This window comes from Bos indicus x Bos taurus, chromosome 10 (assembly GCF_003369695.1).
Source record: "Bos indicus x Bos taurus breed Angus x Brahman F1 hybrid chromosome 10, Bos_hybrid_MaternalHap_v2.0, whole genome shotgun sequence".
Lineage (NCBI taxonomy): Eukaryota > Metazoa > Chordata > Mammalia > Artiodactyla > Bovidae > Bos > Bos indicus x Bos taurus.
In genome coordinates this window covers 15241617-15264665 of record NC_040085.1, presented here as the reverse complement: position 1 = coordinate 15264665, position 23049 = coordinate 15241617, and the positions used below count along the sequence as shown (strand labels likewise).

The 23049-nt window shown below is 39.4% G+C and overlaps 1 protein-coding gene across 3 annotated transcripts in view; it reads left to right on the top strand.

Annotated features, from left to right (window-relative positions):
* Positions 1–23049, top strand: part of RNF212B (ring finger protein 212B) — a 55361-nt gene that overhangs the window by 31020 nt on the left and 1292 nt on the right. For 2 of the 3 annotated variants that reach the window (XM_027553284.1, XM_027553283.1), the window contains 10 exons: positions 8547–8662; positions 9285–9345; positions 10013–10041; positions 11004–11050; positions 11282–11324; positions 11479–11539; positions 11892–11940; positions 20227–20266; positions 20565–20665; positions 21371–21432. In XM_027553284.1, coding sequence (XP_027409085.1) covers positions 8547–8662; positions 9285–9345; positions 10013–10041; positions 11004–11050; positions 11282–11324; positions 11479–11539; positions 11892–11940; positions 20227–20266; positions 20565–20665; positions 21371–21432 — 609 coding nt within the window. Of the gene's footprint in view, positions 1–8546; positions 8663–9284; positions 9346–10012; positions 10042–11003; positions 11051–11281; positions 11325–11478; positions 11540–11891; positions 11941–20226; positions 20267–20564; positions 20666–21370; positions 21718–23049 lie in introns of those variants that run through there. The other variant, XM_027553285.1, reaches the window with a different exon arrangement.

Here is a 23049-nt window from a genome sequence, read left to right as displayed (position 1 = left end):
AGATGGTAGTTCTGTGTTTAACTTTTGAAACTGCCAGACTGTTTTCCCAAGTGCTTGCCTATTTTACATTTTTACCAGCAGTGTGTAAGGATTTTGATTTCTCCAAATTCTAATCAACATTTGTTTTATCTGTCTTTTTTTATTATAATCATCCTAATGGTATGAACTTGTATCATGGTGTGGTTTTGATTTACATTTAGAATTGATGCTTTTGAACTGTGGTGCTGGAGAAGACTCTTGAGAGTCCCTTGGACTGCAAGGAGATCCAACCAGTCCATCCTAAAGGAGACCAGTCCTGAGGGTTCATTGGAAGGACTGATGCTGAGGCTGAAACTCCAATACTTTGGCCACCTCATGCAAAGAGTTGACTCATTGGAAAAGACCCTGATGCTGGGAGGGATTGGGGGCAGGAGGAGAAGGGGACGACAGAGGATGAGATGGCTGGATGGCATCACCGACTCAATGCACATGAGTTTAGGTGAATTCCGGGAGTTGGTGATGGACAGGGAGGCCTGGCGTTCTGCAATTCATGGGGTCGCAAAGAGTTGGACACGACTGAGCAACTGAACTGACTGACTGAACTGATGTTGAGCATCTTCTTGTGTACTTATGGGCTATTTATTTGTCATCTTTAAAGTGATGTCTATTCAGATACTTTGCCCTTGCCCATTTTTTTAAAAGATTATCTTTTTATTATTAGTTATAAGGGTTCTTTATATATTCTAGGTACAAGTCCTTATCCAGATACATGATTTGCAAACATTTTCTTCCATTTTGTTGGGCCCTTTCCACTTTAAAATTAAGAAATATAATAGGGCTTCCCTGGTGGCTCAGTGGTAAAGAATCTGCCTGCCAATGAAGGAGACTTGGGTTCAATCCCTGGTCCACGAAGATCCCACACGCTGAGGAGCAGCTAAGCCCGTGCGCCGCCACCATTGAGCCTTTATTCTAGAGCCTGGGAACCACAACTACTGAGCCGCAACTACTGAAGTCTGCTCTTTGCAACTAGAGAAAAGCCCGTGCAACAAGGAAGACTGAGCACAGTCAAATAAAAATTATTTAAAAAAAAGAAATAAAATAAATATCCATTAAGTAAGTTCAAATAGGCAGAACAGATAAGATGGGGTATCAGTAAAATAGGAAATAAAGAGAGAGAAGATACTGAGAGAAGAGGGAAAGATGTAAATTCACAAAGAAAGACAAATTCAGAGCAAGAGGCATAAATGAAAATACAGAAAAAGACTTTTATTAGTTTAGTGTTGGGATAGACAAATATTTCTTGAAAGGTCAGTAAATATTTAGGCTTTGCAAGCCATGCAGTCTCTGTTGCAGCTACTCAACTCTGCTGTTATAGCATAGAAGCAGCCATAGGCAGTCTGTAAACAAATGGCAGGACCATATTCTAGCAAAAGGCAAAGGAGAAAAGGAAAGATATACCTATTTGAATGCACAGTTCCAAAGAATAGCAAGGAAAGGTAAGAAAGCCTTCTTCAGTGATCAATGCAAAGAAATAGAGAAAAACAATAGAACAGGAAAGACTAGAGATCTCTTCAAGAAAACTAGAGATACCAAGGGAACATTTCATGCAAAGATGGGCACAATAAAGGACAGAAATGGTATGGACCTAACAGAAACAGATGTTAAAAAGAGGTGGCAACAATACACAGAAGAACTATACAAAAAAGATCTGATTGATAGTTGCCTGACTTTGAAGTCATATGTTTTGCTAATGTACATAAATAACTACCATACAAGTCGTTTGAATAAAATCAAGTCAAGCCCCGATCTCATCAATAGACCAGACCAGTTTCCCATCCTTCACTTGAATTTAAACATTGAACAACTGAGATAATCAATGATGCCTTTGAAGAAAGGTTTTGTTTAGTCAAAGATTATTTTACCTGAAAAGAAAGAGTTTATCTGTCACCATATAAGACTTCTGAAACAGTATAGTTGAGTTCTTTGTCACTACTGAGCAGGTTGAGGAACTTAGGCCCCAATGTAAGAGATAATATTGCTTTGATTACAGAGCAAATACTATTGTTTTGTTCAAACCAAAACTTAACTTTCTGACTGCACTGCACAGCATGTGGAATCTTAGTTCATCAACCAGGGATGGAACTCATGCCCCTTGAAGTGGAAGCATGGAGTCTTAACCACTTGACCACCAGGGAAGTCCCCTGCTTTTGATACAGAAGCATTTAGAAAAAAAAAATCTCTTTGAGCATCATAATTACTCTTGCAGTTACAAATCTGAACATTTAACTGCCTTTTCAAAACCCTTTGATGTCCTATCACCTGTTTCCTTCCGACCCTTCAGAGTGACACCTAGTTCCCTTAAGATGGGGTTCCTCCAGATCTTCTCTCTCCAATGTCATCCACAACTACCACTTCACATTTTATGTACCACATAAGTTCTTATGTAGGTTATTTATTACCTAACCTATAGGGTAGGTTTAGTTCTTTTATACACCATGTAGTGTATAACAGTTTTGTATCTCTGTGCCTGGAACACTTGACTTCCACACTAAAGTCACCTCTTAATTATTATTTCTATACTTTATACATGCTTCTTCTGTTTTTCATATCACCTTTTGTTTTAGTTATTGATTCATACTTCTGAATGTCTCTTGTACAATATGGTGAAGAGCTACAAAAGTACAAGAGTTCATACTATCCCTCTTAGTATTTCCTATTCCTTATATCCATCACCCTGCTTCACCAATTCCTAGCTCATGGCCAATCTTCCTTTTTCTGGACAATCCCATCTCCTGCCACCCCATCTAGATTATTTTGAAGCCAGTCAGATATATCATTTCAATTTGTAAATATTTCAGAGCCTGTCTCTAAAAGATAGGTACTCTTTTCTTAAATATAACCACGTCATGATAAAATAATTCCCTAATATTATCCATTACTGCTACTGCTAAGTCACTTCAGTCGTTTCCGACTCTATGTGACCCCATAGACGGCAGCCCACCAGGCTCCTCCGTCCCTGGGATTCTCCAGGCGAGAACACGAGTGGGTTGCCATTTCCTTCTCCAATGCATGAAAGTGAAAAGTCAAAGTGAAATCGCTCAGTTGTGTCCGACTCTTCGCAACGCCATGGACCACAGCCAACCAGGCGCCCCCATCTGTGGGATTTTCCAGGCAAGAGTACTGGAGTGGGGTGCCATCGCATTAGTCAGTTAATATTCAGTTTCCTCAGTGTCTCATAATTATTTTTTTTTTCAGTTTTATTTATCTATTCATTTTTTACTTTACAATATTGTATTGGTTTTGCCATGTATTGACATGAATCTGCCATGGGTATACATGTGTTCCCCATCCTGAACCCCCCTCCCACCTCCCTACCCATCCCATCCCTCTGGGTCATCCCAGTGCACCAGCCCTGAGCATCCTGTATCATGCATCAAACCTGGACTGGCAATTTGTTTCACATATGATAATATACATGTTTCAATGCCATTCTCCCAAATCATCCCACCCTTGCCCTCTCCTACAGAGTCCAAAAGACTGTTCTTTACATCTGTGTCTCTTTTGCTGTCTCGCATATAGGGTTATCATTACCATCTTTATAAATTCCATATATATGTGTTAGTATACTGTATTGGTGTTTTTCTTTCTGGCTTACTTCACTCTGTATAATAGGCTCCAGTTTCATCCACCTCATTAGAACTGATTCAAATGTATTCTTTTTAATGGCTGAGTAATACTCCATTGTGTATATGTACCACAGCTTTCTTATCCATTCTTATCCATCTGCTGATGGACATCTAGGTTGCTTCCATGTCCTGGCTATTATAAACGGTGCTGCAGTGAACATTGGGGTACACATGTCTCTTTCAATTCTGGTTTCCTTGGTGTGTATGCCCAGCAGTAGGATTGCTGGGTCATATGGCAGTTCTATTTCCAGTTTTTTAAGGAATCTCCACACTGTTCTCCATAGTGGCTATACTAGTTTGCATTCCCACCAACAGTGTAAGAGGGTTCCCTTTTCTCTACACCCTCTCCAGCATTTAGTGCTTGCAGATATATTCCTAAGTATTTTATTCTTTTCGTTGCAATGGTGAATGGAATTGTTTCCTTAATTTCTCTTTCTGTTTTCTCATTGTTAGTGTATAGGAATGCAAGGGATTTCTGTGTGTTGATTTTATATCCTGCAACTTTACTATATTCATTGATTAGCTCTGGTAATTTTCTGGTGGAGTCTTTAGGGTTTTCTATGTAGAGGCTCATGTCATCTGCAAACAGTGAGAGTTTTACTTCTTCTTTTCCAATCTGGATTCCTTTTATTTCTTTTTCTGCTCTGATTGCTGTGGCCAAAACTTTCAAAACTATGTTGAATAGTAGTGATGAGAGTGGGCACCCTTGTCTTGTTTTTGACTTTAGGGGAAATGCTTTCAATTTTTCACCATTGAGGATAATGTTTGCTGTGGGTTTGTCATATATAGCTTTTATTATGTTGAGGTATGTTCCTTCTATTCCTGCTTTCTGGAGGGTTTTTATCATAAATGGATGTTGAATTTTGTCAAAGGCTTTCTCTGCATCTATTGAGATAATCATATGTTTTCATATTTCAATTTGTTAATGTGGTGTATTTCATTGATTGATTTGTGGATCTTGAAGAATCTTTGCATCCCTGGGATAAAGCCCAATTGGTCATGATGTATGATCTTTTTAATATGTTGCTGGATTCTGTTTGCTAGAATTTTGTTAAGGATTTTTGCATCTATGTTCATCAGTGATATTGGCCTGTAGTTTTCTTTTTTTGTGTGGCATTTTTGTCAGGTTTTGGTATTAGGGTGATGGTGGCCTCATAGAATGAGTTTGGAAGTTTACCTCAGTGTCTCATAATTATTTTAAAACTTTTAATTGGTTTCAATAAACTCTATATAACTGAGTTGACTATTTTGTCTCTTAAGGTTATTTTAAACTGTAAGTTTCCTCTTGTTTCTTTTTTACTATTGTTGAAGAAAATGGTCTTTTGTGCTGTAAGGCTGTTCATAGCATGGATTTTGCACACTGTATCTACCTGGAGTCATTTAATATGCTTGTTTGTGCTCTATATTTTCTCTAAGTTAATAGTTATTTAGGCTTAATCAGAACCATTTAAGTTGAGGGGAGGGGATGAGACAAGACTACTTACAGCAGTGCTGTGTTCTACCAAGAGGTATGTAATGATTTTCTGTCTCTCATTTTGTGTGATGGTAGAAATTGATGAACTTTACATTGATTCATTAGTTCACTGAGTTGCAAGATGCTGATATTTTAATTCTGTCTTCTCATTGTTTTTAGCTGAATACTTGGAAAGGATAAATTTACATTTTTCAACTATATGATTATCTTAAGATGTAATTCAAACTTATGGGAATTCCCTGGTGGTCTGTTGGTTAAATTCTGAGCTTATACTGCAGGGGGAACTAAGGTCTAACATGCCACATGGCATGGCCAAAAAATAACAACAACACCTAAGACCTGTAGATATTAAGGAAAAAGGGAGTCAATTTCACCAAAGATGGATAAGGGAAACTAATACATTTTGAGTACCTAAGATAGATAGTGAATTTACCAATTTTTTTTATATGAAAGTGAAAGTCGCTTAGTCGTGTTTGATTCTTTGCAACCCATGGACTACACAGTCCATGGGATTCTCCTTGCCAGAATACTGGGATCTTCCCAACCCAGGGTTTGAACCCGGGTCTCCTGCATTGCAGGCAGATTCTTTACCAGCTGAGTCACCAGGGAAGCCCAAGAATACTGGAGTGAGTAACCTATCCCTTCTCCAGTGGATCTTCCTGACCCAGGAATCGAACCAGGGTCTCCCACATTGCAGGTGGATTGTTTACCAGCTGAGCTAAATTTATTTATTTGGCTGAGCCCAGGAGAAGGCAATGGCAACCCACTCCTGTGGGTTTGCCAGTACTCTTGCCTGGCAAATCACATGGACAGAGGAGCCTGGTAGGCTGCAGTCCATGGGGTCGCTAAGGACTGAGTGACTTCACTTTCGCTTTTTATTTTCCTGCATTGGAGAAGGAAATGGCAACCCACTCCAGTATTCTTGCCTGGAGAATCCCAGGGATGGCGGAGCCTGGTGGGCTGCTGTCTGTGGGGTCACACAGAGTCGGACACGACTGAAGCGACTTAGCAGCAGCAGCAACAGTCTTAGTTGTGGCTCTTCGGATCTTTGATCTTCGTTGTGACATGCAAACTCTAAGTTGTGGCATATGAAATCTAGTTCCCTCACCGGGGATTGAACCTGGGCCCCTTGCATTAGAAATGTGAAGTCTTAGCCACTGGACCAGCAGGGAAGTCCCTACTGATGCTTTTAAAGTAAATTTTTTAAACTTAGCAACTCTTCTACAAATATTCAAAGCATCAAAATTGCATGGGTATATAAATCTTCAACTAAAAAAAAAATGACATTTAAAAGTAAAAATTAGGAAAGCCGTTCTTTGGCACACACACACACATACACACACACAAAGCTGGTCAAGCTACTATTCATTTCCAAAATATATTTTATGAGACAAAAGGCAATTTTCAATTAAGGCAATAATATGTACACCCACATTGGATCATATGTCTTATCTTAAGAAACCAATGAGCTCACCTTTACTTCTGTATGGTGACTCTCTCAGTATCTTTCAGTGGTTTCTTCCTTACTTTTTCCAGCCTCTTGGCATTAACTGGATCTAATTCAGAACTGAAATTTAAAAAATAGTCTACAGTAAACAAAAATTATGTCCCATGTTATCAATTCTAAAAGGAGTGGGAATCCAGAGCATGAGAAAACGATGATGCCTTTACCTGGTCCTAATATGAAGACACAGGAAAGGAATCTGAGTATTAAAGTAGGTAGTTCCATGCATTGTTCCAAGGAAATAAACAATATTTAACACTTGGCATTATACAACGTTTAATGTTATCAACAGAACTACTTTTGTTACTATCTGCTCTGTTGTTATATGAATAAAATTATCCCAACTAAAAGCAAGTAGGCAAAACTTGTCCTAAAGAATCTATAACCTTTTTATGAGGCTGAAGGATTTGAATGAGACAGAATAATGAATTTGCTCACATTTGAGATTTGTAAAATACTGAGATTCATTACTGAGTTTAGAATCTCCTTTAGTAGATATATTTGAAATAGATCAAACATTTGTACTCTAGCTTTGGGAAAAATCACTTGTTTTCTCCTCTAATTTTTTTTGCTGATGGTTGTTTACTGAGTGATCTTTCTTCCTCTTGGAATGGTCAGATCTGAGGTTTGGGTGTTAGTTTTTTTGGTTAAGTATGTGAAGCAGGCCTACTTAGCCCTAGGCAAAAGGTTCCCCCAATAGTCTAGTCTTGTCCCCTGGAATTCCACAGTAGGGGAGGGTCTGTTCCCCCTTCACACAGGACTAGGGGAGGAGTAACCAATCTAGAGAAAGATTTGGGCTTTCTTGGCCCAAGCCTGATGCTAACAATTTTATCACAAACTGATCCCAAGAGTAGGTTAGGATGTTTGGGGTACTGGCTTTTGGCTATATATTATATCTACCTGTAGTATCTATTTCTTCTTAATCCTTTGCCGTTTTAGATGACTCTCAGGAGTGAGTGCCTTTTTTTCTGCTTCTGCGTTATTCAAATTTTCTAAACTGAATATGTTTTTACTTTTATTGGAAATAAGAACAATTTCAAAAATAGACTACAGTGAGTTCTTGTCTATATAGAATTAGTTTAGTTTGTTTTTGAGTAAAAAATTGAGTCTGGAGACTGTATAGATTCGGAAATAGAATTCTTTAGTAGGGTAGCAAAAGCAATTTGCAAATTAGACAAGAATGAAAAGTTTATGGCCAAAACTACCAGATCTAGGAAGGACCTCAGACAAAGGGTTTATGGCTTGAATAGGTAGGAAACAGATGAGACATAAATACTGCTGTGTATTCAAAAGTACAGCCTGACAAAGCTAAAACGCTTTCTAAATATTAACTTTTGATCTGATTCAGTAATCCCATGATGGGCACATCAGTACATCAAATGGTGAATGAAAACAAAAGATAAAATTATTTGCCCATGCCCAGAAATAATATTCAGGAAAAGTCATCTCCGTCTGTGTCTCTTTGCCCTCTACTGTAGCAGTATAAACAGCCTGGAAGTATCTCTATGTATCTTAGGGAAAGTAAATTGGTTACCAGTGCTCTCCAGTATCTAGGAATGTGGAAGCTGAGTCCAAACTAATTGTAAACGAGTAAGGTCAGAACCAATTCTAAACTTGGAAACTTTTTTTGTTGTTGGTTGTCACGCTTCTTGCTCATGATGAATGGTTATATTTTAAAAGGGCTGATCTGTGTCAGTATTCTCATTAAGATATTAGGAAGGTGTTATTCTGGAAATATAAAGCTTTGGCTTTCCCTAGTTTTGGGGAACCTCGAATTAGGTCAGATGCTCCAGAAGAAAACAATCAGTAATAGAGTATGAATTGAAGAATTCCTGTTTGTTGCTGGAAGTAAGGGGAAAGGAGTTATGAGGTTGTATGTCAAAGGCCTGTTTTCCCCTAGTAGGTGTGGAGTTTCCAGAAGAAACAAACAGATCTCCTCATCGCCTTTTATAAGCACAGAATTACAGAGTTAGAAGCAGCCATGCAGGAGTCACAGCAAACACTGACCAACCAGGACAAGTAAGTGACAAATCAGGTCACCCAAGAGCCCTTTCCAGGGAAGCTAGAGCCTGTATATCCTTATGGTTCCAAAGCCTGAACATTGCTTCATGTGTGTTTATGTTTGTCTTGGGTAAGTTCAGTACAGAATTTTGTTCCTTCAGTCTCCATTTTCTTTTTCTCTTTCTTCCCTCTTTATAGCTTTCCTCTTTTACTTCCATCTGTCAAAAACTGCTTCTTCAGAGAAATCAGACATGGCTTTTTCACAGTAATAATGATGGGAGATAGCATTTAAAATGTTACGTGTAGGAGGATGTGTTTTGGAAGTCTTAAGCTAAAAGATGGAATCCCTGACAGAAATGTTCAGACATCTTCAGGCCAGGGGTGCATGTGGAGAAGAGATGCAATTCTGTATAAAAGCCTCTGAAACCATACCAAATGATGCTTATTTTCTCCACCTGGTTCTTCTCACCACCAAAACCCTGCCATTGCTGACCTGAATCACTAGGTCTCTGTCAGAATTATCTTGTATAGTGGCAAACATCTCTCTGGAAGCATTAACTAGATTTGATGATAAATAAAAATCAGGATTTTTTTTATTCCACTGACCTGCTGAAGCTCACCGTTTCCATCTTTTGCCTAGAGAGCTGTCAGTCTTAAGGAAAGAGAATGGAGAACTGAAGAAATTTCAAGCCATCATGAAGGTGAATAAAATAGATTTTCCATAGTATTATTTTCTCCTCTATTTTGCCCATCTGTCTAGCTGACTGAATAGAATAGTTTTCCATGGCAGGTATTAATTGATAATGTTTGTAAAATAAACATAACTGTAGTAAATGGACAAGGCCACAGAAGACCTTGAAGGGATGAGAGGACAAAATTTAGCACAGTGGTAACCCATTCTCGAACATCAATGAATCATGACATGGCACATGGGGAAGCTCTTTTACAGAAGAGTTATCTGTTGTAACTTAAAATTTCTCTTCAAGAATCCCAAGGCACTCAGGACCCTTCTTCTCCATCAAACTCTATTTCCTAGACATTTCTCTCTTCCCAAGAGTGTTCTTTGTGTTTATATAGCATGCCTTTTGATCTTTCTCTTATATTTTCCTTTCTCTCTCCATAGATTCTCTATATTTCTCCATGTATATCAGTCTTCAGGATTCCCAATATGTTTTTGTGAAGAGAGACTAAAATTTTCTTCCCCTAAAGCTAAGTGTTTCTAAGGAAACACTGCAGCTGTTTTCTTCTATTGGAAATCTTAGTAACCACAACTAGAAGACATTGCAGCTTAGTTATCTGACAAGTAAGATCCATTGATGGGGACTCTTGAGCTAAAGCTTCCTTCACCCCCATTTTTTTCACCTACAGGAATCTCCAAGTTGGTACCAAGGAAGCAGGTCAGTTTTATCAGGCGCCATAGCTTCCCTCTTTGAAAATATCTATCCTTTCTTGACACTTGGCTCTAACTCTTATGTGGGCTCTGAGGTGGAGGAAATGGTTTATGAATTTATCTTTCACTTAACCATGAAAGAGTTACTCACTGAAAAGCACTGATGTAAAATCTTGAATGCAGTGCTCACCCTTGACCGTCATCTTATGAAATTCTACTCATCCTTCAAAATTCAACTCCTGTGTCATTTCCTCTGTCAAGACTATTAGGCAGAGTTAGATGTTCTATTATTCATTTATTCAATAAATATTCATTAATTGCCTATTCTTTGTGATGTACCGTGTTAGGTGCTGGGTGTACATCACCAATTTTTCTAATTATAAATGTCTGTACCCTACCAATCATTAAATATTTTTAGTATCAGCTCTGTATTGATGGATTAAAAAAGCATGGCCATTGATTCACAGAAGCTAAAGTCTAATGTTCTAGCATACTCTGTACTTCTAATACACCCATTATTACATTTAACGTTGCTTTTTTATTGCCTTCCCACTAAGCCTCTCAAAAACAAACCACATTCTAGTTATCTTTGTAACCTCAGGATCTAAGATACATGAGCACTAAATAAATGCTTGTAGATAGATGGAAGAGGGGATGGAGGGAGTGAGGGAATGGTGGATGTGTAAATGGGTGGATAGATGTACGTAAAGTTGAGAGTATCTGGTAAAGCACTAAGGGAAGGATGAAAGGACTTCAGAACTTCTATTACGGGGAATAGAGAAGTGGAGAAGATTTCATTTAGGGAATTGGAGAGCCAAGGAGACCCATATGGAAAACTTGTTTCCACCATGCTCAGGGAGGAGGCTATTATTTTTATAAATAAATGGTGTGATTGATCCTCTAAGGTGGCAGGCACTAAGTTCTGCTTACAGAGATTAGAACTGCCTTTGTTTTTTTTCTTCCTTGCAGGTTAAACACACCTCGACCAGTGGGCATCACGTCTCCATCTCAGTCAGGTAGAGACCATGTTTTGCCCAAATATAAGCATGAGATAAATAAATATCCTTTTTCATAAACTATGAACCATAAGGAAGATGCTTTCCTCTCAGAAAGTATAGTGTGATTTTCCTATTATATATGATATGGAAAGGCCAAACTCGCAGATACTAACTTGCAACAGACAGGCTATGCAAAAGAGGGCACACCATTAATGGCAACTTTTCATCCTCTGTTTTATTCCCTTTTAGTTACTCCACGACCCATTTCTCAGCATAGTAGCCAAGTGGTCAGGTGAGTAGAAAGCTACACAGAAACATTAAAACTGTTGGCAGAAGATGGAAGATGAAAGAAATGCCTAGATGTGGCTGAGATAGGGACTGAGGAGACTTTATAAAGGCTTAATACCAGCTTTATTTGCTTTTCGTTTTTGTTTCACTTCATACAGTCGGTCCTCCTCAGTGGAGTCTACCCCTTATAGAATGGCTGGCTTTAGTAACTTGGGACAAGTAAGTAATGTTTACATTGTCTTTCCAGACTGAGATTTCTAATGCTAAATGAAAGCCAAGATTAAAGCAAGAATATTAAACCGATTGGTTTTGGCATGAATTGTCTCTCTTTTCGCAATGCAGACCTGATATTAGAAGCAGACCTGATTCATAGCTTGGAATGAATAGAGGTGAAAATAGTGGACCACATTAACAGTGTCCATCATGTTCATTTTGGAAGGATTAAAATGTGGGTCTTTCTTGGACTTGTGCACTACCCACTCTGGGAGAACAACATATTCTTCAATGTATATGTAGCATGAAATATGGAAGCCAGAGAATCAGGATCTATTTCCTGTTATTTTTCCCTCAGGGAGCCAGAGGTCTTCAGGGAAGGAGCACTCCGAGGGATTCTTTTACTGGTAAGAGGGGGAGAAAAAGGTTTTCAGAAACCAACATATTCTGTAAAACTACCAGCAGATTTTGGGTTTTCTGTGCATAATATAATGCCATTTTACTTCCTTTTTCTCTATACAGTGATCCCAGGTATCAGACACTACTTTTGAATAATATTTCTGTTCTCAAACTGATAAGGAGAAAATTGAAACTTGAGTAATAGGAAGTATTTGAAACCCTCTGGTCAGGAGATAGAACTTTTGAGTAATTGACTTTGGGTTTTTTTTAATTGCCACAAGATGGCAGTAGAAGTTAGAGCTAAAAGAAGATTAACTAGATGTCAGTTACGTTAGCCTGAAGAGTATCTGGCTTCTTCAATTCAGTTCAGTTGCTCAGTCATGTCCGACTCTTTGAGACTCCATGAAATGCAGCACGCCAGATCTCCCTGTCCATCACCAACTCCCGGAGTCTCCCCAAACCTATGTCCATTGAGTTGGTGATACCATCCAACCATCTCCTCCTCTGTCGTCCCCTTCTCCTCCTGCCCTCAATCTTTCCCAACATCGGGGTCATTTCCAATGAGTCAGCTCTTCATATCAGGTGGCCGAAGTATTGGAGTTTCAGCTTCAACATCAGTCTTCCAATGAACACCCAGGAATGATCTTCCTTACGATGGACTGGTTGGATCTCTCAAGGATCTCTCAAGAGTCTTCTCCAACACCACAGTTCAAAAGCATCAATTCTTCGGCGCTCAGCCAGCGCTCGGCTTTCTTTATAGTCCAACTCTCACATCCATACATGACTACTGGAAAAATAATAGCCTTGACTAGACTATGTCTCTGCTTTTTAATATGCTGTCTAGGTTGGTCATAGGTTGGTCAAAACTTTCCTTCCAAGGAGTAAGTGTCTTAATTTCACGGCTGCAATCACCATCTACAGTGAGGCCCCAAAAATAAACTCAGCCACTGTTTTCACTGTTTACCCATCTATTTGCCATGAAGTGACGGGACCTGATACCATGATCTTAGTTTTCTGAATGTTGAGCTTTAAGCCAACTTTTTCACTCTCCTCTTTCACTTTCATCCAGAGGCTTTTTAGTTCTTCTTCACTTTCTGCCATAAGGGTGGTGTCATCTGCATATCTGAGGTTATTGATATTTCTCCCGGCAATCTTGATTCCAGCCTGTGCTTCTTCCAGCCCAGCGTTTCTCATGATGTACTCTGCATAGAAGTTAAATAAGCAGGGTGACAATATACAGCCTTGACATACTCCTTTTCCTATTTGGAACCAGTCTGCTGTTCCATGTCCAGTTCTAACTGTTGCTTCCTAACCTGCATACAGGTTTCTCAAGAGGCAGTTCAGGTGGTCTGGTATTCACATCTCTTTCAGAATTTTCCACAGTTTATTGTGATTCACACAGTCAAAGGCTTTGGCATAGTCAATAAAGCAGAAATAGATATTTTTCTGGAACTCTCTTGCTGTTTCGATAATCCAGCAGATGTTGGCAATTTGATCTCTGGTTCCACTGCCTTTTCTAAAACCAGCTTGAACATCTGGAAGTTCACGGTTCACATATTGCTGAAGCCTGGCTTGGAGAATTTTGAGCATTACTTTACTAGCATGTGAGATGAGTGCAATTGTGCGGTAGTTTGAGCATTCTTTGGCATTGCCTTTCTTTGGGATTGGAATGAAAACTGACCTTTTCCTGTCCTGTGGCCACTGCTGAGATTTCCAAATTTGCTGACATATTGAGTGCAGCACTTTCACAGCATCATTTTCCTGGATTTGAAATAGCTCAACTGGAATTCCATCACCTCCACTACCTTTGTTCATAGTGATGCTTCCTAAGGCCCATTTGACTTCACCTAGAGCCAGGATATCTGGCTCTAGGTAAGTGATCACACCATCGTGATTATCTGGGTTGTGACGATCTTTTTTGTATAGTTCTTCTGTGTATTCTTGCCATCTCTTCTTAATATCTTCTGGTTCTGTTAGGTCCATACCTTTTCTGTCCTTTATTGAGCCCATCTTTGCATGAAATGTTCCCTTGGTATCTCTAATTTTCTTGAAGAGATCTCTAGTCTTTCCCATTCTATTCTTTCCCTCTATTTTCATTGATTGCTGAGGAAGGCTTTCTTATCTCTCCTTGCTATTCTCTGGAACTCTGCATTCAAATGGGTATATCTTTCCTTTTCTCCTTTGGTTTTGCTTTTTTTTATAGCTATTTGTAAGGCCTCCTCAGACAGCCATTTTGCTTTTTTGCATTTCTTTTTCTTGGAGATGGTCTTGATCCCTGTCTCCTGTACAATGTCACGAACCTCAGTCCATAGTTCATCAGGCACTCTGTCTATCAGATCTAGTCCCTTAAATCTATTTCACACTTCCACTGTATAATCATAAGGGATTTGTTTTAGGTCATACCTAAATGGTCTAGTGGTTTTCCCTACTTTCTTCAATTTAAGTCTGAATTTGGCAATAAGGAGTTCATAATCTGAGCTGCAGTCAGCTCCCGGTCTTGTTTTTGCTGACTGTATAGAGGTTCTCTATCTTTGGCTACAAAGAATATAATCAGTCTGATTTCAGTGTTGGCCATCTGGTGATGTCCATGTATAGAGTCTTCTCCTGTGTTGTTGGAAGAGAGTGTTTGCTATGACCAGTATGTTCTCTTGGCAAAACTCTATTAGCCTTTGCCCTGCTTCATTCTGTACTCCAAAGCTAAATTTGCATGTTACTCCTGGTGTTTCTTGACTTCCTACTTTTGCATTCCAGTCCCTTATAATGAAAAGGACATCTTTTTTGGGTGTTAGTTGTAAAAGGTCTTGTAGGTCTTCATAGAACCATTCAACTTCAGCTTCTTCAGTGTTACTGGTTGGGGCATAGACTTGGATTACCGTGATATTGAATGGTTTGCTTTTGAAATGAACAGAGATCATTCTGTCATTTTTGAGATTGCATCCAAGTACTGCATTTCGGACTCTTTTGTTGACCATGATGGCTACTCCATTTCTTCTGAGGGATACCTGCCCGCAGTGGTAGATATAATGGTCATCTGAGTTAAATTCACCCATTCCAGTCCATTTCAGTTCGCTGATTCCTAGAATGTCGACATTCAATCTTGCCATCTCTTGTTTGACCACTTCCAATTTGCCTTGATTCATGGACTTGACATTCCAGGTTCCTATGCAATATTGCTGTTTACAGCATCGGACCTTGCTTCTATCACCAGTCACATCCACAGCTGGGTATTCTTTTTGCTTTGGCTCCATCCCTTCATTCTTTCTGGAGTTATTTCTCCACTGATCTCCAGTAGCATATTGGGCACCTACTGACCTGGGGAGTTCCTCTTTCAGTATCCTATCTTTTTGCCTTTTCATACTGTTCATGGGGTTCTCAAGGCAAGAATACTGAAGTGGTTTGCCATTCCCTTCTCCAGTGGACCACATTCTGCCAGACCTCTCCACCATGACCCGGCTGTCTTGGGTGGTCCCACATGGCGTGGCTTAGTTTCATTGAGTTAGACAAGGCTGTGGTCCATGTGATCAGACGTAAAAATATTGCAGAGAAGAAATACTCTGCCAAACTCCAACTTAATTTCTTGTCTCTTTCCCCTTAGAACTAGTATTCTTACTACTGTTTTTTAAGACATTAGTCAGTCCATAGAGAATACTTATCAGAGAGGATTTCCCTTTCTTTCCCAAGAGGCAATTTTTAAATTCACAGATCTCTTCCTGAAATAGCCATTTTTGAAATTCACCAAATAGTCTTCCTCTGATTCTTTCATACTCACCCCTTTGAAGAGTAGGTGTTTTAGCCTATTTCTGTCAAGTTAGTAATACTCTCTTTTATTCCTGATTTTAGTTATTTAAGGCTATCTTTTTTTCTTGGACAACCGGCTAAAGATTAGTCAAATGTTTTAAACAACTCTAAGAGTTTTAAAAATTTGTTATTGAACTATAGTTGATTTATAATATCATGTAAGTTTGAGGTTTACAGCAAAGCGATATATGTATATATATTTCAGATTCTTTTCCATTTAGGTTATTGTATAATATGAGTATAGTTCCCTGTGCTATACAGTAGGTCCTTGTTGGTAATCTATTTTAACTAACTATACATAGGAAAATCCATGGATGGAGGAGCCTGGAAGGCTGCAGTCCATGGGGTCGCTAAGAGTCGGACACGACTGAGCAGCTTCACTTTCACTTTTTACTTTCATGCATTGGAGAAGGAAATGGCAACCCACTCCAGTATTCTTGCCTGGAGAATCCAAGGGACAGGGAAGCCTGGTGGGCTGCCGTCTATGGGGTCGCACAGAGTCAGACACGAATGAAGCGACTTAGCAGCAGCAGCAGCATACATAGTAGTGTGTATATGTTAGTCCCAGCCTCCTAATTTATCCCTCCATTACCCCCCCAGGATTAGTGAATTTTGTTGATAATTTCAAAGAACCAACTTTTGGTTGTCTTGATTTTTCTCTATTATTTTTCTATTCTCTATTTCCTTTATTTCTGCTCTAATCTTTTTCTTTGCTTCTGCTTTTGGGTTTAGTTCTTCTTGTTTCTTAAAGTGGAAGGTTTCATTGTTGACTTGAGATCTACTTTTTTAATATAGATGATTACAGTTATGTTTCACTCTGAGCACTGCTTTCACTGAATCTTTCAAGGTTTAGTATATTGTGTTTTTGTTTTCATTCATCTCAAAGTATTTTCTAACTTCTGTGATTTTTTTTTTCTTTGACCCATTAGTTATTTAGCAGTGTTGATTATCCATATAATTGTTAATTTCCCAAATTTCCTCCTGTTTTTTATCTTAATTTCATTTCACTGTTGTTGGACAACATATTTTGTATGATTTAGATCCATTTAACTGTATGGCCTAAAGCATTGTGTATCCTGGGGAATGTTCCAGGTACAAGTGGTGTTCCAGGTACAGGTACAGAAAAGAGTGTATATTCTGCTGTTGTTGGATGGAGTGTTCTATAGATGTCTGTTAATTTAGTTGGTATATAGTGTTGTTGTGTTTTAAAAAATATTTATTTGTTTGGCTGCAACAGATCTTAGCTGTGTTGTGGCATGCAGGATCTTTCATTGTGGTTTCTCTCTGGTTGTGGCTTGGGCTCCAGAGTGTAGGCTCTGCAGTTTTAACACATGGGCTTAGCTGCCCCACAGCATGTGGGATCTTAGTTCTCTGATCAGGGATCAAACTTGTTTCCCCTGCATTGGAGAGCAGATTTTTAACCACTGGACCACCAGGAAAGTCCTTACAATGTTGTTTAAATCTTCTATTTTCTTGCTGAACTTGTCTAGTTGTTTTATCCATTATCAAGAAGTATCTTAATTTCTCCTTCATTTTTGAAAGATAGTTTTGCTGGATTTAAAACTTTTGGTTGACATTGTTTCATTTAGCATTTTGAATATGTTATCCTCCTGTGTTCTGGCCTCCGTGGTTTCTGAAGAGAAATCAGTGCCAGTTTTATTGAGAATCCCTTGCATGTGATAAATGGCTTCTCTTTTGCTGCTTTCAAGGTTCCTCTTTCTTTCTTTTTTTTTTTTTGTCTTTAGCTTTCAACAGTTTATGATGCATCCAGGTATGGATCTCTTTGATTTATCATCTTTGGCATTTATTGAGCTTCTTGGATGCATAGATTAATATTTTCATCATTTTGGGAAGTTGTCAGCCCTTATATCTTCAGATAATTCTCTTTGCCCCTTGTCCTCTCTGTTTTCCTTTTGGAACTCCCATTTGTTTGTGCTGGTATGCTTGATGGTATTTCATCAAGTTCTCTGAGGCTCTGTTCATTATTCGTCATTCCTTTTTATTTCTCTTCCTCAAACTGGATAATCTCAATTGATTTATCTTCAAATTTGCTGATTCTTTCTTATGCCTGCTCATATCTGTAGTGCAGTTTACATTTTAGTTAACTTATCAATTCCAGAATTTATATTTACTTAGTATGCTCTATTTAGTGAGACCATTGTCATACTTTCATTTAGTGCTCTAGACATGGTTTTCTTTAGTTATTTGAATATGTTTAAAATAGTTGGTTTAAAGGCTTTCTCTTAAAAGTCTAATGTATCTGTGTGTGCATGCATGTGTGTGCTAAGTCACTTCAGTTGTGTCCAACTCTTTGCAGCCCTATGGACTGTAGCCCACCAAGCTCCTCTGTCCATGGGATTCTCCAGGCAAGAATTCTCCATGGCAAGAATTCTCCAGGCAAGAATTCTCCATGGCAATGCCCTCCTAATGTATCTGCTGCTGCTAAGTTGCTTCAGTCGTGTCCGACTCTGTGCGACCCCGTAGATGGCAGCCCACCAGGCTCCCCCGTCCCTGGGATTCTCCAGGCAAGAACACTGGAGTGGGTTGCCATTTCCTTCTTCAGTGCATGAAAGTGAAAATGAAGCCGCTCAGTTGTGTCTGACTCTTAGCAACCCCATGGACTGCAGCCTACCAGGCTCCTCTGTCCATGGGATTTCCCAGGCAAGAGTACTGGAGTAGGTTGCTGTTGCCTTCTCCACCTAATGTATCTAGGCTTCCTCAAAGACAGTTTCTACAGCTTTTTTCCTTTACTTTATATAGGTTCTACTTTCTTGTTTCTCTCATGCCTTATAATTGTTGAAACCTAGACAGCTAAATAGAAGGCAATGGCACCCCACTCCAGTACTCTTGCCTGGAGAATCCCATGGATGGAGGAGCCTGGTGGGCTGCAGTCCATGGGGTCGCTAAGAGTCGGACATGACTGAGCGACTTCACTTAAACTTTTCACTTTAATGCATTGGAGAAGGAAATGGCAACCCACTCCAGTGTTCTTGCCTGGAGAATCCCAGGGACGGGGGAGCCTAGTGGGCTGCCGTCTATGGAGTTGCACAGAGTCGGACACGACTGAAGCAACCTAGCAGCAGCAGCAGACAGCTAAGTAATATAACATGGCAACCCTAAGAATCAGATACTTCCTCCCCTCCCAAAGTTTGTTGTTGTTGTTTGTCATTGTTTGTTTAGTGACTTTCTAAAACTAATTCTATAAAATCTGTTTTCTTTGTCATATGTGGCCACTGAAGTCTCTTTTCAGTTAGCTTAGTGGTCAGCTAATGATTGGACAGAGATTTCTTTAAACACCTGATACCAATGAATCTCTCAGTGTGTGCTAAAGGACTGTATATTGAAGTGCACTTTCAACACTTAGGCAGTTGACTCCTGTGCCACAGCCTTCCCTTTCTGCTTGTGTGACCTCTACGTAAGCCCAAGATGACAGCTTAGGGTCTTTTTAGGTCTTTCCTGAGCATGCGTATAGCCCTGTGCACATGGCCTTGATTCCCAAGAACCTGTTGTTCCTTTTCAAAGTCCCTGAAGATAACTCATTCCCATAGCTTTTCTTTTGATGCTTTTTGATTAGCCTTTTATTTGTTCTAATTGATAGTCAACTCAGGCAGCCTAAACAAATGCCTCTAATTGTTTGCAACAAACACTCATGGGGAAAAGGCTTTTCCCGCTCGATGAACTCTAAGCTCCAAGTCCTGGTGAGTTTGGCACTTTGTTGCGGTTCGGTTGATAAGTCATAAACTCTTTACGACCTCATGGACTACAGCACGCCAGTTTGGCACCAAGTCAGGTCAAATAAAGGCAGCCTTGCAAGTGAAGTCTTCCAGTGAACTGCTAGACAGGTGAAGTAATGACAGTTTTCTGGGATGAGGCTTTGAAAGAGTTCTGACCCCATTCCATCCCCTATGATGGTGGCCAGACTGTTGGTTTTCAATGCTTCCATTGAGCTGGACAGGGAAAAGTGGGACTAGGGCAAGTTAAAATGTCACAAAGCTCACTGTTCTTACTCACATTCAGTTATTTTTCTGGAATAAACTTTACCCAGATTGTTAAAAACCACTTGTTAATTTCCAGAATTCTGAAAAAAGTCCACTCTGACAATTTTTGCCAGATTTCTCATTCCTTTTATGGAGAGACCCTGTGGACGTCCTTACTCTGCCATTTTTACTGATGTCACCAATTTAACGACACATTGTGTTTAGACATTCTTTCTGGTAATCTTCAACTTAGAGGGGAAATCAAAGCACAGATACATTGGAGCACATCAGGGCAGTGTGCTCATGATCCTGGCCTACAAACTCATGAAAGGGAAAAGACAGTTTCATAGTGATCTGCTGCTAGGTGATCTGTGGGCTTTTTCACTTGCCTTTAGCCTCAAAGCCAAACATATATGCTGAAAATCTTTGATCCCTAGTTCCTTTGCCCTGGGCCCCAGAATATCTGTATCTCTTCTCAGTTCATGGATTATCTCACAGACTCGTTTTTATGCTTTCCAGTAACGCCTTCACCAGCTTCTACTCACAGCCTATCTTATAGGTAAGTAACAGTGTGTTTCCTTTCACTTGAGATCTGTTCCCACTGACATTCTGCCGGCAGCCCTGGAGTTATTATCTCCGCTGACCTGTACTACTGAAATTTATAATCTACCTTGTAAACAAAAGAGAAGATTGAATAGTACTGTGTCTAATACACATCTAAATTATTTATTTGTATTCTCAGTTGCAAGCAGGGGATTTATTTCCTCTATGGCTTAAATGTGTAGGCTCTTCCTTTACACATGCCTTTTACTTTAACTTTTCCTTTTTTCTGTTATGCTCTTGTTTCCCCTCTTTAGAGCTTCATCTGCCTCCTCTGGACAGGGGGTCTTTGCTTTCAGACCGTCTCTAAATAGTGGGGATTCAGGTCACACAAGAGTCTTCACTCCTAATAATCCAGGTAAGTTAATTTAACATTCCTAAAGAAGTGATGCTTCAACTATTGACATATATACTAAAATGACGATTTCAAGGTGAAAAGAAGTTGAGATTTTTTTACATGCTATTCTAGACCCTGGAAAAGCATTGTCTCAAGTTGTACTCCTTAATTTTCTTTAAGACCATTTCCTTCACTTTGGATTGTGAAGGCAGGCTTTGGATTGTGCCTAATTTTCACTCATCTTATCCCTTATACCAGTCTGCTATAATATTTAACCAGAAGATTTGCCTGTAATATTAAACTGGCTTTTTTTTTTTTTTTTTTCTGTTGCTTTTGAGATCCCTATGTTGGAACACTGCTGGGAGCTAGTGCTCAGTGAAAATGATAAACCAGCATCTTTTTTCTCATGTTTTCCAAGATACTTTTGCTACCAGTCCTTGCGATAAGGGTCTGTCACCTTCCATAGCTCACCAAAATCTTGATATTGTCTTTACGTCTTTCTATTCATAGTTAAATTCAAATCTCAGACCTCCATGTCAATACCCCATCCTCAAAGGAAAATAATGGGCATTATAACTCACCTCTTGAGTTACTTAGCTAACAGCCTTTTCTCTCCTGAGTAGTGTACTACAGATTAAGAACCACTTATTTAACCTGATCCATCAATAACAATACTGAGGAAATACCCCAGGAAGTTATCTTTCATCATCCCATTCCATCCTTAAGGTCAGAGGCAGAACAGAACCACACTGGAGAGCCTTCCTAGTTTCCAGCTACCAGTCCAACAGGTGAGCCAGTCTAACTTGTCCGCACATGAAAACCTCAGTTAGGCCTGCACACTAAACGCCTCATTCTGGTGTCTTGTTAAGGTCATAAAATGTAACCAGTGAAGAGGGAGGTAGATTTCAAGTGTGGTAATTTTTCAGAGTGGTCTTAAGTTTCAAAGATTCTATTCTACTGTCAGAGTAGCCTCCTGGTTTGGGGTTTAAAAATTAGGTCACACAGTTGTTGTTTAGTCGCTAAGTCATGTTTGGCTCTTTGCAACCCCATGAACTGTAGATTGCTAGGCTCCTCTGTCCTTGGGATTTCCCAGGTAAGAGCACTGGAGTGGGTTGCCATTTCCTTCTCCAGGGGATCTTCCTGACCCAGGGATCGAACCTTTGTCTCCAGCATTGTCAGGTGGATTCCTTACTGCAAGGCTTTAAACTGAGAGGTCTTGGCCATGGTGAACCTAATAAGTATGCTAACACAAATAACATTCACCAAAGTTTCACAGATAAAGATTTTCAGTGGAATATATCTTTTGGATAGAGATACTGAATGAACTAGGGAAAGCCATTTTCATTTCTCCAGAGAGAACTAGAATAATGTTTTGTAAATTTGTGAAACTATGATTCTGATCCAGAAAACAAAAGGAAAAGGGCATGGGAACAAGAAGAACGGTTTGTAAGGAGCTCTAAGTTTACTTTTAAGTCTTGGGTTTTTGAGAATATTTAGACCAAGCTCCTGGTGACCTACTAAAGGTAGGTAAATATTTTGCTCTCAGACTTCAAAATGCCCTTTATTTTCATCAGCAAGAAATTAGGGTCTAAGCCTTAAAAGGCAACACTGGGGGAAATAACATCCCTCTGTGTGTGTGCATGCTAAGTAGCTTCAGTTGTGTTGGATTCTTTATGACCCTACAGACTGAGAGCCTGCCAGGTTCCTCTGTCCATCAGATTCCCAAAGCAGGAATACTGGAGTGGGTTGCCATGCCCTCCTCCAGGGTATCTTCCTGACCCAGGGATTGAACCCACGTCTCCTGTGGCTCCTGCCTTGCAGGCAGATTCTTTACTGCTGACCCACCAGGGAAGCCTCTCTAAGATCCTTGTAAATGGAGGGATTAATCTACAGGTGAAAAAAAGACTTGAGGCATATAAACCATCTGCAAGTAAATGTTCTTCAGTTGGATCTCGATTGGAGTACACTGTATAAAACCATTTTATGAGACAGTTGAGGAAAACTGAATATTTAGTGGACATTTGATTAAAGAGCTTTTAATGGGTTTTTTTGGTAGGCATGATGCTATTGTGGTTGTTTTTTAAAAGTCTGTCTTAAAAAAATGTCTATCTTTTGAAGATGCATACTAAAATATTTATGGATAGAAAGTTGAATGATTATCCTAGTTTTGCTTTAGCTTCATCTAGTGGAGCAGGGCAGTGTGAGGGAGCAGAAATCAAAGAAAATTTGCCATGAGTTAACTGTTGAAGTTGGGTGATGGGTACATGTGAATTCATTATATTACTGTTTTTGTATTAAGAATTATTGAAGAAAGTACCACTCACCCAGAGACATAATTCTGCCTCCCTGGTAATGGTCTCTGGGTATGGTAGTCATGTTCCAGCTTTCCCCAGTTTGATTTTAGA